At 42.9% G+C, this 22157-nt stretch overlaps 1 protein-coding gene and 1 pseudogene across 1 annotated transcript in view; one reads left to right on the top strand and one right to left on the bottom strand.

Moving 5' to 3' along the window:
* Positions 1–22157, bottom strand: part of LOC146206467 (uncharacterized) — a 36912-nt gene that overhangs the window by 8781 nt on the left and 5974 nt on the right. Inside the window, exons 7-15 of the mRNA XM_084609428.1 lie at positions 20282–20408; positions 20089–20091; positions 18907–19606; positions 13185–13391; positions 5607–5654; positions 5426–5511; positions 4959–5105; positions 4719–4877; positions 3376–4120 (exon numbers count right to left, since the gene is read on the bottom strand). Of these exons, the coding sequence (XP_084465554.1) occupies positions 3376–4120; positions 4719–4877; positions 4959–5105; positions 5426–5511; positions 5607–5654; positions 13185–13391; positions 18907–19606; positions 20089–20091; positions 20282–20408 (2222 nt within the window). The remainder of the gene's footprint in view (positions 1–3375; positions 4121–4718; positions 4878–4958; positions 5106–5425; positions 5512–5606; positions 5655–13184; positions 13392–18906; positions 19607–20088; positions 20092–20281; positions 20409–22157) is intronic.
* Positions 5812–9518, top strand: LOC146206468 (protein O-linked-mannose beta-1,4-N-acetylglucosaminyltransferase 2-like; annotated as a pseudogene).

Below are 22157 nucleotides of genomic sequence, written 5' to 3'. Positions count from 1 at the left end.
TCATGATGCACTCTGCGTATAGGTTAAATAGGCAGGGCGACAGTATGCAGCCTTGCCTCACCCCTTTCTCAATCGGAAACCAATCAGTAAGACCATGCCCAGTTCTGACTGTGGCCTCTTGCCCTTCATAAAGGTTCCTGAGGAGACAGATGAGGTGAACTGGAACTCCAATCTCTTGGAGAGCTTGCCACAATCTGCTGTGATCTACGCAGTCAAACGCTTTCGCATAATCAATAAAGCAGAAGTAAATGGGTTTCTGGAACTCTCTTGCTTTTTCCATGATCCAGCGAAGGTTGGCAATTTGGTCTCTAAATGGTACTGTGACTGGCCATAGGGTTTTCTTGGCAGGAAATACTGGAGTGGGTTGCCATTACCTTCTCCAGTGAATCACATTTTGTCAGAACTCTCTGCCGTGACCTGTCTATCTTGGGTGGCCCTACACAGCAGAGCTCACGACTTCATCGAGTTTCGCAAGCCCCTCCGCCACGACAAGGCAGTGATCCATGAAGGGGAACATTACCTTAGTCTTCTGCATATTGATTTTCAAGCCTACCTTTCTACTTTTCCTGTCTAGGTCATCAATCATTATTTGCAGTTCATCTCCCGAGTTGCTTAGCAAGGCAATGTCAGCAATGTCAGGCAGGTAGTCATAACCACTTAACCACTTTATGGTTTACGGGGTTTTTAACATCCTAAAGTGCCTCAGGCTATTAGAGATGCCGCAGTGGAGGGCTCTGGAATTCGACCACCTTGATTCTTTAACGCCCACTGACATCGCACAACACACGGGTGCCTTGCTTTTCACCTCCATCGAAAACCAGCTGTCGCAAACGGGATTTGATCCCGCATTCTTCGGTACAGAAGCAGAGTCTTAACCACTGCACCACCGAGGCAGGTCTATAACCACTTGCTCTGCTTTTAAAGGTATCATGCGAATGCGTTAATGGCGCTTATTTGCCGGCTCTCATTGCAGATCCTCGTTTGCGTATGCACTTTAAAACTCACTTAATCACTAATTCTTCATTTGTACATGTGTTATCTCATGCATACTCTTTAGCACAGCCATAAGCTACCACAATAAGTGAAAAGCCACCGAACATAGACATAAAACCTCGCTGAACTCTTTCCTGCCACGTCCACTGAGCCTGCTAACGATAACTTGATAAAACTTTATGCACCATTTCGCATTTAATCAGACAACTGAAGTTTTGTTTTCAATGTAGTTTCCTTTTATTTTTCTCGCAGCGTCATTTTCTGAATGCCCCCAAAGATGCAGTAAATCTATTAGTCTGCGGACAATGACTTGCACGCCATTTCAGAGCCTACTGTGTTGCTACAGACACGCTGCGTCACAAGGCATGTAATCAGACTGAAGTTTTGTTTTTGATGTTTTCTTTTCTCTGTCAAGGCGTCACTTTTTGAAGACGTTCTGAAAGCGTGCATCTAAGTCAAAAACAAACTGGCCAGCTCGAAAACATTGCAAATCTCAGAACTTTGCTTAGTTCGCGGTTGATATCAGCCATGCCCTGAACAGCAGTGCGTCTGAACACGCAGCCTTTACTGTCAAAATTAAGTTATAACGGCAACGACGGTGGAAACCAGGCTGAGCATCGTCGTCCGAGCGCCAGTTAATTTCACTTTCGTCGTTGGCCTCGTCTCGAGTGTCCAGTTATTATTTTTTACAAAGAATGTTATTTGGCTCAAAACTTCCATTTAGGCCAAACCTTTTAATCATTATTTTCACTTTTAAAATGTGTATTTTTACACGTTTTCCATTTTTTTTTTTCATAAAATCTTGTTTTTGACATTACATTTTGTGTTCCAACACAGATTTCATTGTTGAAACTTATATGCCTAAGAATTATGCTTATTTAGCTTTAATTTCACATGTTACATAAAATATTAAATTTAATAGCTCTCGCACAAAAAAAAAACTACAGAAAAAAAAAAAAAGGTCATTTTCCCCATGGTAGGGAAAGAGTTAACCAAGCCATATGAATGTGCCAGCGTGGCCTGAGGGTAGTGTGCATAACTCGAGAACCAAGGGTTTCGGAGATATTGATTACCCTGGGCCTTCTCATCTCAAAGGAAGAGCCACAGTTGACAGCTCTTGCCAACACAGCCATGCCATGCGATCACACATCACACAACACGATGGCTTAGCTAGACCCGGGCTATGCCATCTGCCAACTACAACTTGCCAGAGGCATGCCTGCGACTTTCACTCACAATGCCGACAGTATGATGCCAATGCCGAATTTTTTAAAGAGTAGAGCCTTGAAAATCGTTGTATTAAAGTGAGTCATTATGTAACCGGCAGGCAAAAACTACCTTACAGCGCACAGTGTCAAAAAACAGCATGCTTCTTATTAACTCAGGGTTATACAGGTAGTTATGGAATGTTAGTCACATGCTTTGGAACAGCATGGTAGTACTATTATTAGACCTTGCCAAAACACACAGCTTTCCAGGTAAATCTTTCAACGCCCTCAAGAGTAAGAATCACACTTCTCCCTACTCTCTACAGGGATTTTAAGTTTCCAGGTGTTGGAACTGCCTGACTATACTAAAACCAAATTGTATGCCCTGGCAAATTTTTAATAACCCTTTATGTTCATGGCCAAGTAGTGACTGCAGATCCAGACTGTGAGAAGGAAAGAAAACTAGCTGAATAAGAATAGGTTGTAGCACTTTTGAAAGGTATTCTCAGGTGATGAACAGCAGCTTATCAACATTTGTCAAGAGAAAACTATGCTATATTTGACAAGGCTAATTCCTCTGTCATCTATAATAGCTGTATACTGCCAACATTGGTTTATGGGGGTTTGCTGCTTTGGCTCACCATCTCCAAACACGACAAGGATTTACGATTAATCATGAACAAATTGGGAAATGTTCCACTCAAACAAAACATCATAAAACAAATGCCAACTCAGTGCCAAATTTGAGCCCAAACAAGCAAATGGCTAGACCAAGATATTTTTTTTTTGCTGTCGTGTAGTTTGTGAACCTCACATTCCACAACAATAGCACAAGTCCTGTATATGTCTCTTCCAGTCACACTGCTTAGACAATCACGAAGCTTTGCTTTATGCTTCAGTTACAATGAGTAGCATATACAAGTAGTTCAACACACAAATAGAAGGGCGTGAAAAAAGTGATTTTATGTGTGGATGAATCTAACACAGGATGAAGGTTCCTGGCTAAACTACAGTAAGGCACTGCATTTTTCCAGGCTCGTTGGTCTCTTACTTGAAAAAAAAACATGCATTACAAAGGCGTGTGTCAAGTACTGAGGTAGCACAAGCAGCAATAAATCAGAAACAAGCCTACTCTTGTTTCCATGAGTATAAAAGATTGCACTTAATCACTCACATTTTTCAAAACTCCTGGATTGATGCATTCGCCTGATTCATCAAAAAGAGCGTCCCATGAATCTTCGGCATCAGCATTCTTCTCACCACTGCTTGTTTCAGCCAAGTCAGCACAATCCCCTGAAGCATCAACATGTTCTCTGCACAACTGTGTGGTGCTCAATCGAAGCACAGACGAAGGCTCTTCTTCTGATGTGACACATTCAGTTTGTTCACCAACATCACAATCACCAACAAAACCAGCTCCATCTTCACAACATGGCACATCTTTCTTCTCTTGCAAGTCTTCATATTGTGTAGTAACGCCAAGAGACTCGGGCAATGAATGCACTTCTTCAGTATCCTCGTGCACCATTTCCACGCTGTCTACAGTGTCATTGTCCTGAGAGAGCGACAAACACACTTGAATCACGCTTTCGCTGTTTTCGGAATTGGCACTAGTCGAGCGAGCATCACAGCTGTTGTCTACATCAAGACCAGTGTCCTCGTCATCGCTTTCCACGCCACACGCCTCGGCAGCTTGATGCAGCTGCGAGGAAATACCTCCTCCACTGCCATCACGTTGGAAAATACCAGCACTCTCTTTGCAAAGATCCTGGGTTTCTGCACTTGCAGCCCGACTTTCTGCCAAAGTTTGAGCAGCCACAGTTCGATCTTGCTGCAAGGAACAACTTGTGGCTGTTCTCAGGGCCTCTGCTTTGCGGCCCCGTGGCACATAAAGCTGTATGTCTGGACGCCTCTGCCGCCTGCATTTTTAGAATGAGAATATACATCAGCAAAATCAACCACTACCTTATTATAGTCAAGTATGATAAACACATCCTTAACACTAGTATAAATTTTAATTTTACGAATATATATGAACAAGTTTTAAGTTGCCTTCTGGCAGGCAGCGAGCAGGTATCCCAACACATCAAGTAAACATTGCTGTACCGACTAATTCCCTTTAATGAAATTGGAGCTGAAATTGTACATTGCTGCCATGGCATTGTAACATGGCTTAAGTAGAGAAGGCTCTAGGTGATCATCGGCATTTCACAGGGTGATACAGATGCGCAGACAGTATGTGACCAGCAAAATGCTTTGCTATCCTAACGGTGATGTTGCAAAATAAATAAACATGTACACAGTAGGAAGCTAATGAAGAAACCAGGCGCGCAGCGCTTGTCGTACATTCACAGGAGCACAGCCATATACTTGTATGCAGTCATCACTGTCTGCCTTTTACATGCTAAAATCAAACATTAGTTGCCTGAAAACAGTACTGAAACTGGACTATAGTGAATGAAAACTTCCTTCATAATGTGTGCAAACCAAGGTGACCGTGACGGAAATAGGTTTCACCGTGCTGGTCTTGTAGCTGGTGCTTGCATCTTCTTACTCGCAGGGGGTGGTTTCCTGATGCTGTGTGAAAGGAAATCGACTGGGAGTCCTTTCTCTCGACACAGCCTTACTGCTACCTTGCGCACAGCTTCATCCAAGCAGTAGCCGTTGTCAAATGCGCTGTAAAGTGAGAATTTGTCAAGGGGACGCCAGACTTGCAGTACAGCAGGAGTAAAGCAAGCAAGGAATGCTTTAGTTTACAAAATCAGCCGTGACTTCAGGCACACCGCAGTTCTCCGAAGCTCGCCCTGCCCCAAAGAGAAACTGCAAAGCTCTTTGAAGGTTTCTTCAACAACCTTGTGAGTCAGGAACCTTTCGCGCTTTGCCAGGATTGGGAACACCAGCACACTAATGGGAGAAAAAGAAAACACACCAGACGCGGGAACGCATTACATTCTCGAATGAAAAGGCACGCAAACGTTTGCCAATGCAAAGACGACATATTCAGACCACTTTTTACGGTCGCCAATAACTAAAATTTCCTCGAGGTGTCATAGGCAACTAACAACCGCCGGCAACAAGCGCCCCAGTACATATGCTGCAGGGCAATTTAAGAGCTACCGGCTTAAATCGTTACAACGCAAATGGCGATTAAACAAAAACTCGATTAAGAAAAAAAAACGAAAAGAAAACGACGACTTCGGAAAACAGATCGAACTACACATTACCTGTTTCGAACGTCAGCTTGTAGCACAAAATTTGTTACCTCCTCGAACACAGTTTTCAGAAAGACTTCGTCTCTTTCGCCGTCTTTCTACGCATAACAGTACGTTGATCAGAATTGTAAGGTGCCGGCATCGACCGCGCTTAGCGGACAGTAACGTCCTTAACAAGACGTTCCATACCAACCTGGGAATCGGCAAGCTCGTCCATGTCTACCTCAAGTTGGTCAACAGCTCACCGACCTCACGCTCATGCTGCCTGAGCCCATATCGAATACGTCCGCGTTGGCTCCTGTACGCTTGCGCTCCGCACGGCGGCGCTGTTGTCAGAGGCGCATTTTTCCCTAGCGGCAAGATTGGCGCCGCGGTACTGCGCGATTGTGGCGTCTGCGTTGGTATGTGAAGCCGTGTTTGGAAGCGAAGAGTACTTTTTCCCGGTTAAGGCCGGTTTAGGCTTTCAGGTTAAAAAAATATTTCTATTAGCTGACTTTACTGCTTTTAAGGTAATCGTGCAAGACCAAGTGGGGGTAAAGCATGGGTGGGTAAAGTTAGTAAAGCACCATCTGTGCGGGCGTAAACAGTTGGGCCTTGGTTGGGCTGTTGGCTCATTGGAGCTTTCCTCCGCACTCCGGTAAAATAATCGCTGCGGATTCCGCGCGGTGCAAGAGCTTGCGTGATTCGCGATAGTTCTTGTCGACTCGAGTAGGAAGGGACGTTAGAACTTTTTTTTTTTTTCTTGCATATTACTAGTGGCAGCAGTGACAGTCGTATCATAGAGATTTGTATCGCCGCTTCTCTCCGCTACTATTTCCCTTCCCACTTTACTACGACTGTTCTTGCTGCTTGCATTTTGCTGTGTTCTGGCGACCTCGTGGGTCCCAATTTCCCAAGTGCTACTTGTTTTCGTGGACCAAGTCGGCCAAGTAGCATTCTTGATGGCTCGATACTTCATTGTGCATCATCGATGTTGGCTGCTTTGTTCCGACTACATGGTGTTAAAAACTTGGCAGCTGGATAACCAACCGTTCGATAAGTTCTTTGTGCGGAATGGACGGCTGACTATTTTCAGTGCAGACGCGTAAACAAATCCAGCATGCAGCTCCACGTGATTTGTCTGCTGCAACTCTGTGTAGGTTGTGTGGCTAGCATAGTGGCTTAGTACACCATCAAAACTATTGCCAAATCCAACAACAGTCATAACGATTGCAAGAATTAACGTTATTTTGCGACAACATGGCAAAGTAAAATGTATTTACAGCAAAACAGTATTGAATGTGTGTGAACTTGCACTGCTTGCACTGTAATCGGCACGAATAGTCACGTGACCCCTTGTTTCTATTGTTTCGGTTGCGATTAGACGTTCTTTGAATCCTTGGCTATCCACCATTGTTCGTACAAAGCGAAATGTTTACGCGGTAATGCACAGTCACAATGCAACACAGCATAACAAAAAAAGCATGCGAAATGAGCGGCAGTGACGTACGCTCGCTTCCGGGCGAACGAGCGAAATTTTCTATTTCGGCAGATCCGAGCGACGAGCCAAGCGACACATGCATTTCTGTTCGCGCGAAGGCTTCGCGTGCCGCCGTCGCGTTCGCGTTCGCGTGAGTTTTCGCGTGCATGCGATTCAGCCTGTACGTATCTGCGATCTGTACGATGCGTATCTGTACGATAATCGCCCCCGCACGGAAACTGGCACTAGACATCACAGGCGAACGTGGGACAGTGCATCAAGCTCAGTGTGGTGCCGCGGCTTGAACTATTCCTCTCGAATCTGTGTTTTCAGAAACTTGTACTATCGAGGAGACACCGGAGATTTCGTGTTTCTGCACGGTCCAGGAACTACTCTTCTGGGCGACGTAAACGAAAGGAACGATCCTGCGCTTACCGATTTGTCGTCTGTGAAAGATCATGGAGCGTTTTACTTCACTTTCGTAGATTTGCCCGTTTCGGCGCTTTCACAATTCCGAGTCGTGGACGTTCACACCGACACATTAGTGATGAGCCGTTTTAACCCCGACAATTTGATGCATGTGTTTCATGACGATCTTATTCCAATATTCTCAACGCTTCGTGAAATGCGCTGCTGTAGCAGTAGCGAAGAGGTGCTGAACTGCTTGGATAACATTACACTATTCTTGGCTGATGAAAGAGAAAAGGGCCCATACTGACAACTGTACAAAATCCTTGCGAGAGATAGCACGTGGTATCAGTAAATAGAAATAGCACGTGGTAAAAGATAGCACGTGGTATCAGTATGGTTTTGTGGCACCCCAAGGTCCCCTAAATGCCAACCTGGAGCCAGCAGGGGCAGAAGTTAAATACTTTCTTCATACATTTAGTGTGCCAGCAACTTCTCACATAAGTGAAAAATATGCACTTATAATATCAAGAACAAGGAACAGACTTATTACCAACATAGACGAACTGGCACTCATGGTGCGGTTACACACTCGGCTTATACCTATCATTATTGATCTTGAAAATAAATCCTTGCGAGAAGTAATAATATTGCTAAGGGACACGCAACTTCTGATTAGTATGCATGGCTCGGCATTGATATTGTCGGCATTCTTGCAGCAAGGTTCAGCAGTCTTAGAAATGTTACCATAGCGACCGGACAGCTGAACTGGTGGCGCCGCCTCTCGGCGCATCGCTCAATCGCCGGAATGCGGCGGCCCCGGCCGGCACATTGCCAGCGCATTGGAGCGTACTGTTTGTGTGGAAATTGGAAATCCTAAGGTTTAGATGACGTTGTGCGTGAATATATCCTCAAGAGAACAGAGAGTTGGGCTAGTTGTGTGAATATATCCAGTGAAATGAAGTCTGGCCAAACAAGGCTGGCGAAACGTGGTGCGTTTTGGCTCCACTGGCAGCTACGCAAACTCGTCGGACGTTTTGAAGTCTATTCATTTTTGCGGGTTTCCACAGAAACATGAGTGGCGGGTGACCTAAGCATGGTTCTTTGAAAGGCAAAGGCACGAATCTACGTATTTGGTTACTGTGTGGTCATGGACAGTGCCGAATTTTTAAAATTCCGCTTGCTACCGGATGCTCTGTGCCTTCTGTTCCCCAGGAGTGACGGCACGAGAGTCTCGGAGTCGAAGCCGCACTCCATCTGTAGTCACTTTATTGACAATCGGAAATTGAAGTAACCCAACAGCGTAAGTTACAACGCTAGCATTAACCCGCCTGTGTACAAGGAAACCCCAGCACGGAAAAATAAAAGGCAGCTCCACCATCGTCGTTCGGGCTGCGTTACGATTTTCAATGATGGGCAGAGACAATGTTTGTGCAGCTATTTTCGCTGACATAGTCAAAGACAATTTACTTTTTTCTCTTAACAGAAAGAGCAGATAGGAGACATGAACAATTCCTATTACCATGATTTTGTCATTTTTCCTCTTTTCGTTTGTCAACCAATGAAAATGCGCTGAGAGCTCTGCGTTGATACTCTTAAAATTTGTTAACATTTGTTTGTGGCATGTCCATTTCGCCTAATAAAATCACTCCTTTCACAGCTCAATCAATACCGCATGGTCACAAAATCTGCTATCGGCTTCATGTGAAAGTCGAACAAGAAAAAAATATACAATTTAATTTGTGGAAACGAGCATAAACGTAGCATTTTTCTTTTTTTGATTTCGAAGGCCATGTAGCAATTTTTTTTTTTCGCATTCACGTTGCACCTGACACGGCTTTACATATTTTCTCAGCAGCGTCCATTTCCTGGCTCGCCTAAATACATGCGTTTCTCATCGGCGTTTTAGTGAACGTGAGATTTCTTGATTGGGGCGTAGTATGACAAGACCATTTTACCTCTCTCAGAAATTGCTTCTATGGCCAATGTAAACAGATTTAGTAGCAGTCCGGCAAGCTGCAGTGACAAAGTTGTAAAAGGAATGGCTTTCCGTTATCCTGATTCCTTTACGTGCAAATAGAAAACTACATACATGGTCGTGTCCCCTCACACTCATCAGGTATCGAGGTCAGCTAGGTATCGGCCCCGCAAGTTCGTGGTACGCTGAGAAAGTAGACCACCTTAGCGAACGAGCCATCAGAGGGATTCATTTAACAATAAAACGCTCTCTTAGTTGTCGGTGGCTTATCTTACAACACATCACACTGTGTGTGTGTGTGTTTTTTTTTTTTCGATTGTATTTGCAGTTTGACAGTTTGCCTTCAGATGTTCAAGGCAGGTGCGGTCAATCGCATTGAACTTCCTGCGCTGAGAGAACGCTAGCAGGAAATTTATTTTTTCTTTTCACAACCTCCGCAGCATGTTGGGAGAAAGGCATGTATAGTATAATATTTTCTAAGTCAATTATATGTAGCAGCTCCGACTTGCTCAACAAGAGCATTGTCGTATATGTAAAAATGATGCTGAGGTGGTATTACTCATTTGGCTTATATTATGATTAAGTTTGATAGTCTCAAGGCCAGGATCAGGAAGCTATTGTAGCGTAATTGTGCAGCAAGTCCTGGAAGTATATGTGTGTTTGCTATTCCAACCATAAATAGGATCCTACTTTTGTCTTGCTTGTTTATTTTTCTCCTTTTACAGCTCTCGTTGCAAGGTTGAAACTGGAATGTCATTTGCTATTATTCTGCTCTGAATCATTTGAGCCTAGCTACTACCAAAAAAGACAAGTGCAGCATCGTTTTCATGTTACATGAACGCTGACCATTACAACTACCACTACTACGGCGACACGGCTACAGGGCTCGGCGGTATTTGATCTTCAGGCAGGTTTCGACTAGACCTAATATAAGATGGACGCGCAGTGCAGGCGCAATTCCCGTCTTCAAAGTCGCCTTACCAAGTGCCTAACGAAGGGGTTCCTAGCGCGTGGTGAAATCACGCACGCGGCATTTTCGAGTTTATAACAGAAATACCATGCGCAAGGTGGTTTTTCAAAAAAAAAAATAAAAAAAAAAAAAACGCACGCCCTGCCGACAACGCCCCTTTTCTTTTTCAAGATTTCCCGATCAAAAAATACTCCTTGTGATTACTCAAAGCAGCTCAAAGCTCTCAAAGCCACACCGCAAAACTACGGGTAGGGACAGGCTCAAAAACACCTTGCAGAACGGAAACGACTGCGCCGCTCTGCTGCCTCACCATTCCGCTGTTTCGGCACTCCGCCGCGGGAGGCGCTGTTCCACCGAGGCGACGGTGGCGCTATACAACGGGCGCCCGGTCCCTATATGGCATTAATCCCGACAATTACACTCCATACAAAACTCTTGCAAGCCTTCCAGGTATGATGATTGCCTATGCAGCATAGACGAATATAAACAAGAACAACACAGTATTTCATCCCGAATATGAAGCACGGTTTGGAGGAATATACCACATGTCACAAGAAGCACAGCAGCTAATACTCCAAAGCGAGCAAGTTCCACTGCACCTGTCCAGTGACAATCCCAAATGGCTTTTCCACATTTATCAAGGTACAGCAGTTGACTCGTCAATTATACCACTGCTTGTTCGCCTGAGTAGTATTCAAACAGTCGACACAAGCGACACAGATCAAGAAACCTTTTTCCCAGGGCCAGTCATGGAACTTAGGTGTGAAATCATGCAACATTCTGGCAGCAACAAACAGTTGACAGTTTCCTGGCTTCAGCCATGGAATATAGCATTCATTGTTTTTCGGCACTGCAGTTATGAGGTTTGGCTAAAAAGCGGTGCTGAAGTTGAAATGTTCCACACAAATCTCACAGTTTTTAATAGACATATTGCAGGAAGTATTGTTAATGTATGGGTGAAAGCTATGTGTGACAAACGGTCTGGCAGATTTAATATATATCCACCCAGCTGCAAGGATCCGAATTTGTGACAGAACCGCACAGAAATTGTATTACAGCTTGCATGTTCCACAAAACTTGAGTTGTTTCTGTATTTTAACAAATGAAGTATTCATACTTTTAATCAGCTATTGTAGTCATTCTGCTCTTTTAGTTAGAAAGCAGTGTGTTGCAGTTGAATTGTGAAAATGGCATGCTACAGAGGCCAGCAGACCAGATAATGCAGTTGGGAAAGACCAACTTATTGTAAAATCGTCTCTAAATTGCACTTCCCAAGACAACTTGCACTCCTGTCATGCACCATATGAATGCTACTTCATTCCAAGCATGAAGCTTACATTTAAAATTGCAAGAAAAAATTACCCAAACTTAACGGCCAAGAGGGCAGTACAGGGGTCCATGTTGCGAAATATCACATCACAAATCTGTCACAAATGGATCGGTTGGCCCTGCTTCTATTGGTTGATTCTGAACAGCAGACATGCTGGACCAATTGAAACAGACTAATTAAAATGTTTCTGACAGCTTTTGAGATGCGATTGTTGCGTAATTCAGTCCCAAAAGAACATACAGACATGCATAGCGAGTAGTCCTTGCGTGCTGTTGCTTGAAGTGAGGAAGATGTGTGCGAGCACCTTCCAATTCGCATTATCACGACCTAAACATTTCCCAGCAGTTCCTCCTCTAGGTTGAAGAAAAAAACAGTAAACCAGCATTGAAAATGAAGTTCTTTAGTGCCACACTAAAGCCTGATCAGCTAATTCTAACTGCTCAAACAAGACAGCAATGCGCATGTATGCCTTCTCCACCTCGCAAAATGCGAAAACTTGCAAGTCAGGTGTTCAATTTATATTCTCGTCTTAATCGAATTTTAAACAAGAAAATCGGTTAATCTAAATAAAAATTTCTGTCACAGGACTCATGCTTGCGACTATTGAATATTTCATCTAGCACATTCATATTTTTTTTTATGTTACCGTATACAAGTGCAACATGCATACAGCGAGTCACACTCTCACCCGATGTTTGTACGTCTTGCGCATGCTTTCAAAGAAGCTTTTGCAATTACGCATTTCATTATGAAGCATGGAGCGTCTCCATAGCCTAAGTCGCTTTGGGATGTTAAGCCTCCATAAACCAACAAAGTATGGAATCTGCATTTATGTAGCTAATTAACTGATTTTACTACATAATGTCTTTAGCCCCGCAACTGTTTATTCCCATGGAGGGTGGCCTCTTCATTGTTCTTCCAATGAACGCCTTGAAGTGTGCAAGACGGGTGTGGTGAACTGCTTCAGCAGGAATGATATTCCAACTCCTTGCAGTATGGACGAAGAAAGCATAAAAATGTGCACTGATACATGTAGATAATACCTAGCAAGATTGCCGAAATTACTAAGGTGGCAAGAAACAATGAGTAGAAATGACTATGCAGATTTCAAGTGGCGCATTACAAAATTTGTGAAAAAGATATAGTCTGGCTACTTTACACCTTAAATTGGGGGAATGAAAGGTTAGATTTTGACTTCAGATTAGAGATGCTTACAGGAAAGTAATTTGAATGAATGAACCTTACTGTAAGATTATCGAGCAGCAATTTGTGCATGAGACAACAGCGATATTCTAATTAGTGTCTTGCATGGTTGCACCACACCTCATCATCATGAAACCTGTGATGATTGCGCAGGAAAAAGAACTGAGGATCGATAATGACAGGCCAGCATCTGGACTTTATGGAGCTGAATGTGCATAGAAAAAAAAAACAAAAGCTATGGCAACTGCATTAGCAGCTGAGCACTTTTCTGCAGTTTTAAGAAAATTTGTTAGTATAGTGGTGCAAAAATGAGCTTCCATGATTGGCTTTCAGTTTCAGTGGCAAAAGTTGACACTGAAAACTGCTCAACTACCACCAAGTACAAGCGACTGATTGTGCCAAGGAAATGAAAATTGTTTTTACAAGAACAATAGTGGCAGTGACAGGGAAGCCAGCTGGCTTCACCACCGGCCACCCTTTTTCTTCTGTGCGGGCAAGGGTCTCTGTTGCCTGGGGCCCTGTTACGATGCCTGTTGGCCTCCTCGTGACGACTGTGCTGTTACTGCTGCTGCTGCTGCCGGCGCTGATGCGGCAGGGCTCGGCAGAGGTGTTGTGTTCTGGGTCGAGTCCCTGGCAAGAGGAGAAAGATGACTGCTACAGTAAAAGCGGCACTCAAGAGGGAGAACAGGGCTTAGGCATGCGGCAAAAAAAGGCAGCACTTATGGAATCATCTAGCAAGTTTGCTAAATGAACAGCTCCTTTTAAGCTTTAACCACTACAAGGGTTAAAACAAATCCACGCAATTTAAATGTGGTCATGGCATTTTTCATCTCTGAAAAAAGAAGTGCTCATATCCCAATGGGAACATAATGAGGCTACACAAAACCTTCTTAAGAGCCTAACATTATGAGGCAATGATCAGAGAACTCCAGCTTAGCTTGATTCCAAGAGCACCAAGTAACTGCAGATAGGCGAAATGCCAAATCAAGGACTTCCTGCCAAACATTGCATTAGCCACATCAATATCAACAAATACTTACTCGCTGTGTGTGTGTATGCATTTTTTTTTCAGTAGTTTATAAAACTAATTTTATGACAGCACTATTGGTTAGGTACTTTACAATATACCACGCAATAATTTGCAATTCTCTATTATTTTGCAATACAGTGCAGTCCACTTATAACGATACCAGATACAGTAAAACCTCGTTACAAGAGACACTCAAGGGATCCGTAAAAGATGTCTCTTGTAAGCAAAAAATCTTATTCTGTTCCATATCAGTGTCTTGTTTTGTTGCAAAATATGTCAGGAACCAAGATGGGGTGCCTCCTCTGGAGTGGGAAGTCAAAATGTTCCCATTGTTTCAGCCACTGTCATCACATTCCTGTGCGACTGAAGCAACAGCGACATTTTGATTTCCCAGTTAAGAGGAGGCACTCCTCCTTTGTTCCTGACATGTTGCAACAAAACAGGACACTGATATGGAACAGAATTTAGATAAGGAAATATAAACTGCCACACATACGAGTTGGTACGACTAGGAGTCAGCTGTGTTGCATGAGCGCACCTAGGTTAATTGTCTCTTCTAAATAGTGAAGAAGTTACTTTAGGGGCTTGCAAAAGTTGCCCTTAGTAACAGAGTGTCTCTTGTAACCATGTCTTTTGTATGCAATGTTGTTAACATGGCAAGCATAGGAAAACCAACCAAACCATTTTCATGTGTCTCTTATAACCGAGTGTCTCTTGTAACTATGTTTCTTGTAACAAGATTATACTGTATACGATCAAATACTTGTAATTTATCAATTTTTCCATTGGCCCAATGTAAAAATAAACCAGGCATAATGATCCATTATCGGCGGTACATCGGATACAATGATAGCTCTATCGCCGCCCAGCAGATGTTTACCACGAACATTTGTCTGTCCAACTTTTTTAAGTATGCTTAAGTTATTTTGTGGCTTTTGATATATCCTGTAATAGTGCTCTTTACGATGATTAGCGTTGTTCAACCTGATTTACTCATCGCTGGTAAGTAGGCAAGCCTACATGCATGAGAAAATACGTGGGTGTGGGCTTTTTTTATGCCATTATTTTTCACCGGTCCACATGTAACGATAAACGGTTATAACAATCGGATTTTCTATTTTTCTCAATATCGTTATAAGTGGACTGCACTGTATATTAAGCAATCATCAGCAATAGGTACAGCAGATATTATGGGACGTTAAACCCCAAAACCAAACGAAACCAGCAGATATTCTGTTAGCAGGCAAGTCATTTATGTAGGTCAATCGTATCACATGTCTATGTGAATACCAGAACGAGTTGATGACTCAGCCTCTTTCGTCAATGCAGAAACTAAGTGAGTAAAGCTTTCGTACAACCTTAGATATACAGTCAAATAGGAAACCAGAGTAAAGATATTAAATGTAAAAAGCTGTGATGTTAGTAATCATGCATTGTGGAAATAACTTACGGCAATTGTGCTGAAAGAAAGTAAAAAATCATCGGTCTCAAAAGTGCCTGCAAAGCTACAACACAAGTAACTTTACCTCTTTCCTTACTATGCCCATTGAGCATAGGTCACTTATAGATAATGGTAGCCACTTCAAAGCCACCTAGCTAGCATGCACAAGTGCATGCCAATGATGGTTTGAACGTCCCAAAGCAACTAAGACTATGAGAGAAGCCATAGTGGAGGGCTCCAGAAATTTCTTTAATGTGCGCTGATATCGCAGAGCACATGGGCATCTTGTGTTTCACCTCCAACAAAAAGTGGCCACTGCGGCCGGGAATCAATTTCGTATCCTTTGGCACAACAGTCGAGCAACCTTGCCACTGCACCACCACGGCGGGGCGCATGCTAATGAGTAGATATGAGATAATGGAGGTACAAATTAGTGATTAATAATTAGGCCAGCAGCAAAGTGCATGTACGCAAATGAGGATCTGCAAGGAGAAGCATGCAGACAAGCCATTAACACGGTCGCGTCATGTCCTTGAAGGGGCCTAGCAATGTTAGGCAGGCACGTGGTCTTCATTATGTTTTGTCTGCATAGTATGGTACATTGTGCGTGCCCTAAGAGATCGCTGAAATCGTAGCATTTGATATTTCAGCCTTCTCCACAAATGTTCATTTTGAGATGATGACACTGAAACGCAGCGGAGATTTTCAGCAGTAGAAATGAGGTGTAGCCAGACTTTGCATGGCTTTCTGACTGGGTGGACATCTATCTTTAACTTTGTTTGTTTGTACTCATGAAGTGGACCTAAAATATTGTGTGCGAGTGCTGTAAGGTGTTTTGCAAAGGACAAAATGTGAAGCAAAGACATGAAAGCGAGCGAAGCCTAACAAGAACACCAGGGGGTACACTTTACATTCAGCTCCAAATTTTCGCAAAGGCGAGCACACTGCGTGCCACTTAAACTGCACCAAAAAGACAGCGACAGAAAAGAAAGCCAGTCAACACAGCTGAGCCAATAATGTGAAGAGAAAAACCAAACAAAAGGCGAGGCTGGAGAGAGCTGGTGTGCCTTCCTATCCTACCAAAATAGAAACACCGAGGAAGCTTCCTTTGATGAGTTAGTCGCCCGTGCCATGTCCATGTCGCATATGCAGAAGGACTACTTTGTTATATTCCCCGCTGTGGCCTGCCCTGGCAAGGCAACTGTTCTGTGCCAGCTTCTGCTGCATGTGTTAAAGGTGCGATTCTGATTGATAGCATAATGTTGACACAGGGTGAGTGAAATGGGCAAGTGAAACAAGTTTCCGTTCTATATTTTTATTTTGAATTTCTTAAGTGTATTAACTTTCTTTCCTTTCCATGCTCCAATTTAAAAAAAAATTAAAAATTTTGCGCTGGTGTCAAGAATAAATGAAGAATCCATTTAAACTGAATAACAATCGGCAGTGATGAAAACGTTCCGGTGACTGTTTAGAAATGGAGCTTAAGAGTCGCCTATATATTTCCGCAGTGACATATGTTTGTGCAGAATATACAAACGTCACACGACACAAGGCCAATGAAGAATGGGGGTGGCACCAGCAGGTATCAAACCAGTGTTACACCAGTACCTCCTCCTTTATAACATCCAAGGACTGGGAAAGAAGTGAACACTGGTTGAAGGATAGCTATGCGCAGGAAAATATAGAGTAGGCTGTAACTAAGCATGCACATATATACACATCTCTCTCAAATTATTTACCTCGGCACATCACAAGACCAAACTATCCAAACAACTGCAATTGAATTTCACATTACCGAGTATCATAATCGCCGGAAAATGTTTTCTTCTGCTTTCTAATCAATTATCTTTCAGCAATAAAATGATTACACTGTTAATTTCCCTTTTGCCAACACCACATATTAACAATAATAAAAACATTTCCTTATGTCTTCCTTGGTTTATGACTCTTGTCGGCTTCTTTCTGGTGCAGTATGCTACGTGGGGATAAATGTACCAAAGCAGTGGGTCGGTAATATGGCACACCATAGCGGCAAGCTGAAGATTACTTTTCACCACTTCATACTGTGCACCGAACTCATATGCATGAGTATTTCTGCATTTCGCCTCCATCGAAATGCGACTGCTTTGGCTGGGATTCGATGTCTCAACCTTGTTTCAACAGCCGAACACTAAGCCACCATGGTGCATTATAGGTCACCTCTATTCACCGCAATACGCAACATGCCAAGCCCACATGGGCTGAAAATATACTAGAGCAGCCTCATTATTTTTCACACTTAAAGAGTCTCCCTGGTAAGAGTGACCTCACCAATACTGTGTTTGCCCAAGGTGTGCCTATATATGCAGCTCTAACTGCTACCTGTTAGAACTGCTTGGAACGTGCTGCAGGCTACAAGATGCCATTTTCACACGTGAAAGGGAGGACACCTTCATGTAATTCGTGTGACTAAACCACTACAAAATTCAATATTCCACCAACAGAACACAGCAGACCCATTCAAAAGCATGACAAAGGTGGGGTAGAACAAGTGAGAATTTCAAACTTGATAAAGAACCATGCATCACAACATCTGCTACACTTACCCCTCTGACGTTGAACCAACTCCTCCCTGTGTGCATTTTCCTGGAATAAAATGAGTTCCGGTCACCACAGAGGGAAAAATTCAAACTATCGTACGGAGTCATAAACAAGGACAAGAAAATGGGCCATGGGAAAACACACAGCTTTCCAGTAAATCTTTCAAAGCCCTCAAGAGTAAGAATCACACTTCTGCCTACTCTCTACAGGGATTTTAAGTTTCCAGGTGTTGGAACTGCCTGACTATACTAAAACCAAATTGTATGCCCTGGCAAATTTTTAATAACCCTTTATGTTCATGGCCAAGTAGTGACTGCAGATCCAGACTGTGAGAAGGAAAGAAAACTAGCTGAATAAGAATAGGTTGTAGCACTTTTGAAAGGTATTCTCAGGTGATGAACAGCAGCTTATCAACATTTGTCAAGAGAAAACTATGCTATATTTGACAAGGCTAATTCCTCTGTCATATATAATAGCTGTATACTGCCAACATTGGTTTATGGGGGTTTGCTGCTTTGGCTCACCATCTCCAAACACGACAAGGATTTACGATTAATCATGAACAAATTGGGAAATGTTCCACTCAAACAAAACATCATAAACAAATGCCAACTCAGTGTGAAATTTGAGCCCAAACAAGCAAATGGCTAGACCAAGATATTTTTTTTGCCGTCGTGTAGTTTGTGAACCTCACAATCCACAATAGCACAAGTCCTGTATACATCTCTTCCAGTCACACTGCTTTGACACGTTTGCATTACCATAAATAACAACCAACTAATCACAAAGCTTTGCTTTGTGCTTCATTCACAATGAGTAGCATATACAAGTAGTTCAACACACAAATAGAAGCACGTGAAAAAAGGCTGATTTTATGTGTGGATGAATCTAACACAGGATGTAGGTTCCTGGCTAAATTGCAGTAAGGACTAGTCTTGGCTCTGCATTTTTCCAGGCTTGTTGGTCTCTTACTTGAAAAAAACATGCATTACAAAGGCGTGTGTCAAGTACTGAGGTAGCACAAGCAGCAATAAATCAGAAACATGCCTACTCTTTGTTCCCATGAGTATAAAAGATTGCACTTAATCACTCACATTTTCCAAAATTCCTGGAGCGATACATTCGCCTGATTCATCAAAAAGAGCCTCCCATGAATCTTCAGTATCAGCATTCTTGTCACCAGTGCTTGTTGCAGCAAAGCTAGCACAATCCCCTGAAGCATCAACATGTTCTCTGCATAACTCTGTCGTGCTCAATGCAAGCACAGACGAAGGCTCTTCTTCTGATGTGACACATTCAGTTTGTTCACCAACATCACAATCACCAACAAAACCAGCTCCATCTTCACAACTTGGCACATCTTTCTTCTCTTGCAAGTGTTCATATTGTGTTGTAACGCCACGAGACTCGGGCAATGAATGCACTTCTTCAGCATCCTCGTGCACCATTTCCACGCTGTCTACAGTGTCATTGCGCTGAGAGAGCGACAAACACACTTGAATCACGCTTTCGCTGTTTTCGGAATTGGCACTAGTCGAGCGAGCATCACAGCTGTTGTCTACATCAAGACCAGTGTCCTCGTCATCGCTTTCCACGCCACACGTCTCGGCAGCTTGGTGCAGCTGCGAGGAAATACCTCCTCCACGGCCATCACGTTGGAAAATACCAGCACTCTCTTTGCAAAGATCCTGGGTTTCTGCACTTGCAGCCCGACTTTCTGCCATGGCTGTTTTCAGGGCCTCTGCTTTGCGGCCCGGTGGCACATAAAGCTGTAAGTCCGGACGCCTCTGCCGCCTGCATGTTTAGAATGAGAATATACATCAGCAAAATCAACCACTGCCTTATTATAGTCAAGTATGGCAAACACATACTTAACACTAGTATAAATTTTAAATTTACGAATATATATGAACAACTTTTAAGTTGCCTTCTCGCAGGCAGCGAGCAGGTATCCCAACACATCAAGTAAACATTGCTGTACCAACTAACTCCCTTTAATGAAATTGGAGCTGAAATTGTACATTGCTGCCATGGCATTGTAACATGGCTTAAGTAGAGAAGGCTCTAGGTAATCATCGGCATTTCACAGGGTGATACAGATGCGCAGACAGTATGTGACCAGCAAAATGCCTTGCTATCCTAGCGGTGATGTTGCAAAATAAATAAACATGTACACAGCAGGAAGCTAATGAAGAAACCAGGCGCGCAGCGCTTGTCGTACATTCACAGGAGCACAAGCATATATTTGTATGCAGTCATCACTGTCTGCCTTTTACATGCTAAAATCAAACATTAGTTGCCTGAAAACAGTACTGAAACTGGACTATGGTGAATGAAAACCTTCTTCATAATGTGTGCAAACCAATGTGACCGTGAAGGAAATAAGTTTCACCGTGCTGGTCTTGTAGCTGGCGCTTGCATCGTCTTACTCGCAGGGGATGGTTTCCTGATGCTATGTGAAAAGAAAGCTATGTGCCTGGGGCCCCGTTGCGATGCCTGTTGGCCTCCTGGTGACGACTGTGCTGTTGCCGCTGCTGCTGCTGCCGGTGCTGATGCGGCAGGGCTCGGCAGAGGTGTTGTGTTCTGGGTCGAGTCCCTGGCAAGAGGAGAAAGATGACTGCTACAGTAAAAGCGGCACTCAAGAGGGAGAACAGGGCTTAGGCATGCGGCAAAAAAAGGCAGCACTTATGGAATCATCTAGCAAGTTTGCTAAATGAACAGCTCCTTTTAAGCTTTAACCACTACAAGGGTTAAAACAAATCCACGCAATTTAAATGTGGTCATGGCATTTTTCATCTCTTAAAAAAGAAGTGCTCATATCCCAATGGGAACATAATGAGGCTACACAAAACCTTCTTAAGAGCCTAACATTATTAGGCAATGATCAGAGAACTCCAGCTTAGCTTGATTCCAAGAGCACCAAGTAACTGCAGATAGGCGAAATGCCAAATCAAGGACTTCCTGCCAAACATTGCATTAGCCACATCAATATCAACAAATACTTACTCGCTGTGTGTGTGTATGCATTTTTTTTCAGTAGTTTATAAAACTAATTTTATGACAGCACTATTGGTTAGGTACTTTACAATATACCACGCAATAATTTGCAATTCTCTATTATTTTGCAATACAGTGCAGTCCACTTATAACGATACCAGATACAGTAAAACCTTGTTACAAGAGATACTCAAGGGATCCGTAAAAGATGTCTCTTGTAAGCAAAAAATCTTATTCTGTTCCATATCAGTGTCTTGTTTTGTTGCAAAATATGTCAGGAACCAAGATGGGGTGCCTCCTCTTGACTGGGAAGTCAAAATGTTCCCATTGTTTCAGCCACTGTCATCACATTCCTGTGCGACTGAAGCAACAGCGACATTTTGATTTCCCAGTTAAGAGGAGGCACTCCTCCTTTGTTCCTGACATGTTGCAACAAAACAGGACACTGATATGGAACAGAATTTAGATAAGGAAATATAAACTGCCACACATACGAGTTGGTACGACTAGGAGTCAGCTGTGTTGCATGAGCGCACCTAGGTTAATTGTCTCTTCTAAATAGTGAAGAAGTTACTTTAGGGGCTTGCAAAAGTTGCCCTTAGTAACAGAGTGTCTCTTGTAACCATGTCTTTTGTATGCAATGTTGTTAACATGGCAAGCATAGGAAAACCAACCAAACCATTTTCATGTGTCTCTTATAACCGAGTGTCTCTTGTAACTATGTTTCTTGTAACAAGATTATACTGTATACGATCAAATACTTGTAATTTATCAATTTTTCCATTGGCCCAATGTAAAAATAAACCAGGCATAATGATCCATTATCGGCGGTACATCGGATACAATGATAGCTCTATCGCCGCCCAGCAGATGTTTACCACGAACATTTGTCTGTCCAACTTTTTTAAGTATGCTTAAGTTATTTTGTGGCTTTTGATATATCCTGTAATAGTGCTCTTTACGATGATTAGCGTTGTTCAACCTGATTTACTCATCGCTGGTAAGTAGGCAAGCCTACATGCATGAGAAAATACGTGGGTGTGGGCTTTTTTTATGCCATTATTTTTCACCGGTCCACATGTAACGATAAACGGTTATAACAATCGGATTTTCTATTTTTCTCAATATCGTTATAAGTGGACTGCACTGTATATTAAGCAATCATCAGCAATAGGTACAGCAGATATTATGGGACGTTAAACCCCAAAACCAAACGAAACCAGCAGATATTCTGTTAGCAGGCAAGTCATTTATGTAGGTCAATCGTATCACATGTCTATGTGAATACCAGAACGAGTTGATGACTCAGCCTCTTTCGTCAATGCAGAAACTAAGTGAGTAAAGCTTT

This window comes from Amblyomma maculatum, chromosome 1 (assembly GCF_055883805.1).
Source record: "Amblyomma maculatum isolate TAMU_Amacu chromosome 1, ASM5588380v1, whole genome shotgun sequence".
Taxonomy (NCBI): Eukaryota; Metazoa; Arthropoda; class Arachnida; order Ixodida; family Ixodidae; genus Amblyomma; species Amblyomma maculatum.
This window is presented reverse-complemented; position numbering and strand designations above follow the sequence as displayed.